We start from the raw sequence: 9752 nt of genomic DNA on the forward strand, positions 1-9752 counted from the left end.
ACACTACGTCACCGCCAAGTCTAAGGGTAGAGCTAGAAGAATCTAGCCCCGTGGGTGCTGCCATAGAGTTACATTAGAAGTGCCCATCCAAGAAGAGTCAAGGTCATTGGCCACAGATAAAATTACGGCAAATCACGTTATATGTACAGCAGCTTTGATTGGACTGATCATGTCAACATCATACTTTCAAAATCTTAGCTAGCAGTCATCATCATGAATCAAGTCGACAATATACTGGCAAATCCTTTTTAATCCTTGTCATATGAAGAGAAATAATGAAGAGAAATTATAGATAAAACGTATCGTTGCTTATCGGCCATTGGACATAAACATTACACAACAAGTTGGAAATCGCAAATTCAACAATGAGTGGTTTGGAAGGAATCAGTGACAGTGGCTAACTGCAAGCATTGCAAAGCAATCATTAGCCTGGTATTCGGTGGAGTGGCTGTGTGGTCCCAAATCTGGGATTAAGGGTCTCTTTTCCAAGTTTGAAATGATAAACATTCAACATTGGCCATGCTGTCAATGAAGCATGATTTGTGCCGCGCTCAAAACAACTGTTAATTCTGAACTGCGAAAACTTGACTTCAGTGAGTTCAAGACAACTGGGAAGTCGGGAATAAACGAGCTCCGACTGGGAAAATACATTTTGAACGGTCATCCAACTCAGAAATGTAAATCCAGCCTCTTTCTAGAGCTACGACCTGAAGATCATGACGTCATCATGATTCAACAATGTTTTTTTTCCTGAGTTCCCAGTAGTTTTGAAAACATTTTTTTATGGTGCTGCATAAATTATGTAATATACCAGGGAGATATGTATACTGTAGCTAAGAAAGCAATATTAAGTGCATGTTGTGTAGTAAGATGTTAGTAGCCCATATGCCTCACCCTAATAATTTGGTCTATTTACCCCTCTTAATTTTGCCTACTTTTCTGACTTGGTGGTGCACATGTAGCCTATAACCTGTTTTAGAGAAATGTAATCATCGAAAATTGTAAGAGCTTTCGATAACGACACAGGGGGAGACCCAGATGCAAACACAGGAGGCAGATGCGTCAAGTCTCTGATATTTATTAGACAACAAGGGGCAGGCAAGAGGCAGGTCGAGGACAGGCAAAAGTTCATAAACCAGGTCAGAGTCCAAAGGGTACAGGGTGGCAGGCAGGCTCGAGTTCAGGGCAGGCTGAATGGTCAGGCAGGCGGGCTGTGTCAGGGCAGGCAAGAGGTCAGAACCGGGAGGACTAGAAAACAGAGACTAGGAAAAAACAGGAGTTTGGAAAAACACTCTGGTAAGCAAGACAAGACACACTGGCGAGAGACAAACAGAGAGCACAGGATTAAATACACTGGGAATAATGGGGAAGATGGATGACTCCTGGAGGGGGGTGGAGACAATCACAAAGACAGGTGAAACAGATCAGGGTGTGACACTTTCATTGTCTGCTTATGTAACAGGGTTATATTGGTGATTCCCCTTGCCACTTTATTGTTAAGCCAATGGGTTTTTGGTTTTAGTTTTGTCTTGCCTTCACCTACTCAGCATGGCATCTTATTGGCTGGTTTGYGTAGCTTGCTTAYGAGGGGGGATGTTTCAGTTAGAATCGTCCCAGTGAACAAGCACCAAACCAGCGGTAAGTTGTTGGTTGCAAAGCACTGTACGTCAAAAGTGATTTTTATACTCCCAAGTGATGATTTAAATGTACAATTTATATCAATTTGTTTGTAAATGTTATTCGAACATCACACATAAGATGCAGTGTTTTTTTGAGAATATTGGTTGTGCATTTTGTTGTAAAGAATTCCCGCCAGTACTAGCTAGCAACTTACTGTGTCTGGTGGGGGTGGTTCATATATTTTGTACAGTGTGTGAGTGCAGAGTTGGATGGTGAGCCGTGCATTGCATGACGTGCAATTTTGTGCTGTTCCTATCAGAATAAATCTCCATGACTGGTGCTACACGTTGGAGTTCGTGTCGGTGATTGATTGTACACAACGCAAGCAGAGTACTGTTACACTTATATACCCCCTTTGTTTATCCTAGGGTTCTGACTTGGTGTACAGGTAGAACACTGTAAGAACGGCCCATGTTCTGAATTCTGTAACTGTACATTTMAAAAGTGCTGAACAAATAGTTATATTGACTAGGTCCATCCTAGCTCGCTCATTAATGTCTTAATCGAAATTACGGGTTGCCTCTTATCCGCTTGTCGTCCCCTTTATGTCATAGTTTGTACATCTCAATTGTCATTAGAAACCACATTTGTTTAAGCAAGTCAGTCATCAGCTATGTTTTTTTTTAAACGGCAGTAAATGAGGCTGAATGAACTGTTTCGCTGCCAGGCAAGGCTCTGCTGAGAGCCAGGTGTAGCAAGTGGGTAAAAGTGTTATAGGGTTGCGTAAGTTCAACTGAGATAGGAACAATAGTACACCTGAACTTGGTTAAAATAATTGTTTAATTCAAAAGTTAATAAATGGCAAATACAATTTTCGTATATACGGGTCCATTGCCCCACCCCGCAGGGTGGAAACAGAGAAGACCTTGTTACTGAAAAAACATTATAATAAATACTCATGACAGAGATAGTTCCCACTTCCGAGCCGGCCTGTCAGAGTAGAGACTGGGCGTGGTTTGAACTCACCCAGCCTATCGTTGATGTTGGCACATAAGCTAGTCCTAGCCCCTTTGCGCTCTCTGTTGTCCCGTCGATGTTGCTGTGTAGATTCGCTCCTTCACCCCAAAGACTGAGGTCAGACAGCTCTGTAATATTGTCTGAGCTATTCACACCTGTTTACAATGTCCACTGTTTCGCTCAAGGCTAACTACAGCTTCCCAGCTTCTTATCTGAGCTAAACTGTTACTTTCGGCACACACACACAGACACCCAGGCGCCAGACCAACAGTTAGCTAATATTCAATCACGTTTGTTGTAGTATTCAATCACATATATACAGTTGCTAATATTCAATCATGTTTGTTATAGTATTATCACATATAATACAGTTGCTGATATTCAATCATGTTTGTTATAGTATTGGGTTATAGTGCATGACTCAGAACCTCACATATGTTTTTCGTGTGTATAGTTTATCTGTTATTGTCTGGTCAGCAGTCTCCTGATTCACCCCCCTCCTGTGTTCTCTCTAAGATTAGCACAGTCTCGGCACACAAGTACAGCTTCACACAACTGATACATTTGTTTCATACACACATATTTCATACAGTACAGCGCTATCTTTAACACACACACATTTCAGGCTGATATTCATGGTTAGGCCCTGAGCACTGGTAAGAGTGAGAACATGGAAAATGCAGGTTCACAGGAGTCAGCAATTCAAACTTTAATGCATAAGAAGCCCTACTAGCTTATAGTTAGTTAAGCATGTCAAAAAACCTTTATAAAACCCCACATAAGATGTTTGGGACTGCTGTTGGGACAGCCTTTTATGTGGGCACCGTTTGTCAGCGTTATAGTGCAATTAATGTATTGTTTAGTGTTGTGTAGTGGCTTTGTTGGCATGCATCCCACTTCCATCCCATACTAAAATCGCCACTGAGTAGGCAACCTATGTTTGTTGTGTGCTGTACTGTTTAAATATTTACACAACTTACTTTCCGATGTTACTTTCTCTCCCATAACTGTAGCCAGCCATTTATATAAATAAATAAATAATACCCTTTTCAGGATGTGGGAATTTGTAGGTATCCTAGCAACACGGCAACATTTGCAGTCTAGTACCACATTCCCGCCAGCGGTTAGCGGTATAGAATGATTTTGGTCTCTTTTGCGGCGCTACTGACTTCACACAGCACAAGCGACGAGCCAGCTATGCTTCTATTTCACGACACGCTTCCAAATTAGCGTACAAATTGTTTTAGAGAGAGCTAGACTATGACCGTTTTAACTGGGTCTCACGACACAACGGTGTGATTTGTAGCCTAAAAAGCCAGCTCCCGTAAGTATGTGTTTTGACTAATTTCGACGTTAGTACTAGCCTATCTTTTTTGCATGTTGTTTATTATTTTTCTTGAACGTCAGCTGTCGCGATATAAGAGCGTAACGTTAGCCGATTCAACTRAGAAACAGTGTTTTCATGTCCAGGCAGGGAATATTGTGAAATTTGGGTCTAAAGTGATTTGTCATGTGTGTAAGTAATCCCTCTGTTTGCAGGAACCAGGAAATTTAGCTATGGGGAATACCTCATCAAGGAGTTATTTCCCGGGAATCAAAATGCAACCTGCTAAAACGASTCTGTTCAAACAGGAGCAAACTGGGACGACATACAGAATCCCAGCTCTCATCTACCTAAAAGAGAGTCAGACATTCCTTGCCTTTGCAGAGAAGCGCTCTTCCCCCAGTGACAGTGATGCAAAAATGATTGTTATGAGGAGAGGCACACAACAAAATGGATCCACTCAGGTAAATGTCGACTTCAAATCTAAACACATCATAATACACAGTGGAAGGTTTTCATGTTTAATTTAGTTGAGTTACATTCTTACATTTTTTACTTTCACATTGTTCCCCAGTGGTCAGAATCCCAGGAGCTGTTATCAGCATGTTTACCAGACCACCGCACCATGAACCCCTGCCCKGTGTATGAAAAGAATACCAAGACTATATTCCTCTTTTTCATCTGCATTTTGGGGAACACTCCAGAGCACCATCARATCTGGACAGGCAAGAATAAGGCCCACCTGTGTTWCATCACCAGTAATGATGAGGGCCAGAGCTGGAGCCAGACAAAGGACTTGACAGAGAGTGTGATTGGCAAAACGGTCAGAAGGTGGGCTACATTTGCTGTGGGACCAGGCCATGGCATTCAAATGGAGAATGGAAGATTGATCATTCCTACCTATGCCTATTATATCCACTTCAAATGCTTCTCCTTCCCCTTCCCCTTCACGGTACAGCCACATGCTCTCTCAATATACAGTGACGACTTCGGTCAGACATGGCAAATGGGCAGGATGCTTCAAAGAAAGTCCTGTGAATGTGAGATGGCAGAGATCATAGACCACGAGGGCAGCAGTCACCTGTACTGCAACGCCCGCCATAGAGGTCACAGAGTGGAAGCTTTGAGTGAGAGCAGTGGGGTTTACTTTGACAAGCCCCGCTTGGCTCCAAGGTTAGTGGAGCCGTGCCATGGTGGTTGCCAAGGCAGTGTGATTGGCTTCCCTGCCCCTGAGCAAGGTGAAGAGGGCATGGGTGGTACCACATCATCACCAGTGACCTCAGACACGCAAACCTGGCTACTTTTCACCCACCCGACCAATAAGAGGACGAGGAAAGACTTGGGGGTGTATTTGAACCGTTCCCCACTGCACACGTCAGGTTGGGACCGGCCCTGGATCGTCCACAGTGGACCCAGTGGCTACTCAGACCTGGCCTACAGTGAGGACACTGAGCACTTTGCTTGCCTGATGGAATGTGGCGAGAATAGTGAGCTTGAACAGATTGCCTTTGTGTCTTTTCCCCTCAGTGATGTCATGCAGACCGTTGACGAGAAGGGAAATACCTTCTAGTTTGTTGTTGGGTTATTATTTCAGTACTACACTCCAATTCCAATCAGATTCAGTGGTCAGTAGAGGCACACGATCGTCTTTATCCTCAATTTATATAAAAAGAAGCAATCTGAAAATAATGAAACATGATCATTTATATCAAAGTTGTTTTGTGTAAAAAAGGCAACCGACACTACAATTTCTCAAAATGCGATCACAGTTAAATCAAATGTAATATAATATGTAGATGTGATCATTTTATGACGTCTGACAGTATGGACTGCAATGCATGCTGCCATCGGATGCTAATCTCTAAGCAGTGGTCTATTTAAATGGCATACTTTTACTTGCAGTTGTACAATGTAACTCCTTTCACCTCAATGTAGTCATGCAATTCCTTATGTTTGCCAAGCACATTTTCAAGACTACAACCACCTACAGGCCATGATCAGGCAACACCTCCTCAGGCGTTAATTTAAGTCATGCGCCCTATTGAATGAACAGACATCCCTTTATCATTAAGTGGTTGCTCATCTACTGTGACTCATCTGTTCAAACTGCATTGGCTTCCTAAACCCCTAAACCCCCGTTCACAAACAGTCCACATAGCACTGTAAATGTATGACTACTTCATTTGTAATTGTTTTTTTGTTAAAAATGTATGCTATTGTTCAGACTCTATGTAATGACACTGACAGTGAGCCTCTCTGTAGTGCCTGCAAATGCACAGGGGATGACTCCAATGTGCAAAATTAGTTGAATATGTTCCTTATCTCTAAATGATGCTACAATTAGTCCTGCCTCAACTACCTCCACATTACTATCCTGCCTGCATCCTTGGCTATGCATAAAAACATCTTGTTAATCATTCATGTGAATGGCATGCAGAACAAAAAATATCTAACAAGCTGTGTTTATCTTTTTGATTGACATACTATTGTGAGCGAAGAAAATGTGATGCAAGTGATACTGCCGTCCACCTTTAGGTTCATTGTCCAGGGTTTGTCTTATTTAGCAGGTACATGAAGAGATCAGTTTAATGAAAATGTTATAATCAAATGTCTCTTACAAAATATAATAGTACAAACTCAGAATACCTCTTCCATGCAAATGTGTGTACAGTATGGGAATAACAACTACTCATAAGAATGGGAAGATGAACAAGTGTCATTTTTCACGTCATCTTATCACAAATAGTGCKTTACATATTCCTTACATAATGAAAAGAACATGTAGACTTCAGGCAAGGTCCAAAGCTGCATAATGATTAACATTGAGCTGTAAGTGTGTTTGAATGTCAACAGCTGGCAGTGGCTTTGTCGACCCAGTCCCATACATGCACAGACCCGTCTACAGCAGCAGAGAGGACAGTCCTGGGTCGACTTGGATGCCAAACATGAGTGGTGACCACAGCTAATGAAGTGTCAAACTGATCATCGGACATCATGTGACCTCGGTGGATAAAAAAAGGCTGGAATTCCATCAACTCTGGTCTCCAAGGGGCAGTGTCGTAGATTTGCACCATTCCATCAAAACCTAGAAGGGAAGACAAATTCAATGGAAAAGTTCTGTATTACAAGAGCCTTCAATTGGAACATGTATTTAGAAAGCAAGAAATGACTTTGTACTATCCATAAGACATGAATGAGTCACATAAAGCAGGATGAAGGCGTGACATTTTGCTCACCTGACACAGCCAGACAGTTGTCTAAAGCAGGTGCCCATGTCACCTTCATGAAGTCATCACTGGTAGTTTTCCTCTGGACATGAAGCTGGGCTTGACACAAGGGGGCTCTCAGGTCCCTTAGATCAGACACAACCACTTGGCAGGCGGATGAGAGCCTTGCTACACTACAGGAGGATGGGTCTGATGAGGACAGGTCTGTCTTAACACCCATACACCAGTGGGCGCCCTCTCTCCCTCCAGCTGGGTTATTCTGAGGAGCGGAAGGCTTCCGTGTGTCCCCCACATACAGGTCGCCATTGCAGGCACAAGCGAGAAATACACTGCCACTCACAAATTGCAGGGAGCTTAGTAAATCTGGAATGTCTTTCCCTGAGATGGAAGGAAAAAAGATATCCGTGACTGTTATACACGTGTTTGTACACCAACATTATACTCTATTAGGCCATTAGAGTTGCCTGGAATGCTTCAGTGTCACTGTATAAAACAGGTTATTACCCAGAGAGTAGAGTGGCTTTCCTGACGTCAGCTCAGTCAGYTGAATATCGCTGATCTGAGAGCCATGAAGAACACATGGGCCTCCAGTTAACCCAGGGGCTATTTTGACACCGTTATCTGATGATGCACTCTTCAGTTGTAAAACTCCTGTCCTCTTTATGACATCTAGCATTTGAAGACAAATCACACAACAGAAATAAGATTTCAATGTGGGTAAGACCGATGCTGACTGGGGCCTAATCAGGTTGTAAATCATCATTTGAATGTGCAGTATAAAGTGGAGAGTAGATAGGTACTGCAGTCTTATTATACTGTAATACATAGAAAAGGAGACAAGGAAACAGTAGATCTACTCACCACAATCGTCTCCTCCTAAGTCCCACACCTGGAGATTGGAGTTGAAGCCATCATTGGTAACGACACACCTTAACAAGAAACAACAGTTTGAAGATGAAAGCTCATGGCAACAAAAGGAAGTTACATAATCAATGGCTACTATGATATACCTTGTTCCTGGAATGTGTTTGAGGCAATGAATGGAGCCATCTGAGAAACCTCCATGGACAACTTTGAAATCTCGTTCTGCACAAAGACCCTGCCCACATTGAATAGACACATTGGTAGTCAGTGACATTTGCAATACATCATTGATGTCTTGAAACGTTTTGTTTCATGCTTTAATCATTTCAATCCATTACCTGATTATCATCAGCGAAAAGTTTCAGTGGCAAAAGCAGCTCTAAAATTTCATTTTTATCCGAATTGTAACCTGCAACACATATAGCTGTGGGGTAAAGACAAAAAGTCATTTAAACACAATCAATGTGGTTGGTTGGTTATAATCAAAACGTACTATAGCCTTGTAAAATGTGAAAATGATGAGTAGGCCTACTTTTTTCTGATGTCCATTCAATTGCTCTTGTAGGATGTTCAAGTTGATACTCGTGAATATGATTGTATCTGAAAGAGAACTACGCGTGTAAGGTGAGCTCGGTTTAGAGCAGGTGCATCACATTTAATAAGAAAAGCAGCAAGTATATACTGTTAGAGATATTCTAGTCTTATCTGCAACGTTGTAAAACATTGCGCCTGTGAATGTAACGTTACCCCTATTGTTTTCCCACAGAGACACGTGAAGCATGATTTAAGCAACTTAAATATATCAAGGAAGTCTCAACTCACTTTCACTATTTCACAAAATAATTCGTACTTACATTTTCAAAGACTCGATAAACCAGTCATCAAATTCATCCTCAACCGAAGAGGTTTCACCCATCTCGTCCACCGCTAAACAACTTCTGTACCTCCGCCTGTATTTGATTAGTAGCAGATAAGCAGCCGTGTTGCCACCTAGCGGATTGGAGTGTAGATCAGAGCAACTCTGTAATGTGCATACAGTCAAAGAGTGGGCCATGTCCACCAACCAAAACATAAACAATGAAGCAAGTACATCCATCGCATTACATTTTCACATGCACATAGCACTTCATTTAATATTAAATATGACAACAAAAACATAAGAATGTTTTTACTGATGCTTTTGAATTATTTGTTACTTTTATTTCTTGTTTTTTTAGGTATTTTTCTTGAAAAAATAACTGCATTGTTGGTTAAGTGCTTGTAAGTAAACATTTCACTGTAAGGTCTACTTATTCGGCACATGAGACAAATAAGATATGATTTGATTTAACAGGTTTGATTGTTCATTAGTTGAAATTCCTGGAAATCTTTACAGACTGTCGCTGTAAACCATAGTCAAAAGTAGTGGTTGATTAGGCGCTTGTCCCACTTGATGGCAAGTCAAGAAGTTGACCGTATGATGTGTCATGGTTGCAACGTTACACTTGGTTTAGAGCAGAAAGGTTAGCAGGTTAGCTATCTGCAGAGATACAGGTTAGATACAGGTTAGCTATCTGCAGAGATACAGGTTAGCAGGTTAGCTATCTGCAGAGATACAGGTTAGCAGGTTAGCTATCTGAAGAGATACAGGTTAGCTATCTGAAGAGATACAGGTTAGCTATCTGAAGAGATACAGGTTAGTTACAGGTTAGCTATCTGAA

The 9752-nt window shown here is 41.7% G+C and overlaps 2 protein-coding genes across 5 annotated transcripts; one reads left to right on the forward strand and one right to left on the reverse strand.

Annotated features, from left to right (window-relative positions):
- The first annotated feature begins 3759 nt into the window (after positions 1-3759).
- On the forward strand, positions 3760-6417 carry LOC111950771 (sialidase-3-like). 3 transcript variants are annotated; one of them, XM_023968645.2, is made up of 3 exons: positions 3760-3965; positions 4177-4425; positions 4536-6417. In XM_023968645.2, exons 2-3 carry the CDS (start codon positions 4195-4197, stop codon positions 5529-5531), a joined length of 1227 nt encoding a protein of 408 aa, XP_023824413.1. In that variant the 5' UTR covers positions 3760-3965; positions 4177-4194; the 3' UTR covers positions 5532-6417. The 3 variants fall into 3 exon arrangements, with proteins under 3 accessions (XP_023824413.1, XP_023824412.1, XP_023824414.1); XM_023968644.2 differs by having other exon boundaries at positions 3761-3961; XM_023968646.2 differs by having other exon boundaries at positions 3761-3961; positions 4270-4425.
- A 112-nt stretch (positions 6418-6529) lies between these two features.
- wdr73 (WD repeat domain 73) lies at positions 6530-9022 on the reverse strand. 2 transcript variants are annotated; one of them, XM_023968643.2, is made up of 8 exons: positions 8907-9022; positions 8585-8652; positions 8391-8461; positions 8199-8287; positions 8050-8117; positions 7693-7857; positions 7198-7566; positions 6530-7046 (listed from the first exon to the last, which is right to left on the reverse strand). In XM_023968643.2, the coding sequence occupies exons 1-8, from the start codon at positions 8966-8968 to the stop codon at positions 6808-6810; spliced, it is 1131 nt and encodes a 376-aa protein (XP_023824411.1). In that variant the 5' UTR covers positions 8969-9022; the 3' UTR covers positions 6530-6807. The 2 variants fall into 2 exon arrangements, with proteins under 2 accessions (XP_023824411.1, XP_023824410.1); XM_023968642.2 differs by having other exon boundaries at positions 8391-8476.
- Between the last annotated feature and the right edge of the window lie 730 nt (positions 9023-9752).

This window comes from Salvelinus sp. IW2-2015, linkage group LG23 (genome assembly GCF_002910315.2).
Source record: "Salvelinus sp. IW2-2015 linkage group LG23, ASM291031v2, whole genome shotgun sequence".
In the NCBI taxonomy this organism is placed as follows: Eukaryota; Metazoa; Chordata; class Actinopteri; order Salmoniformes; family Salmonidae; genus Salvelinus; species Salvelinus sp. IW2-2015.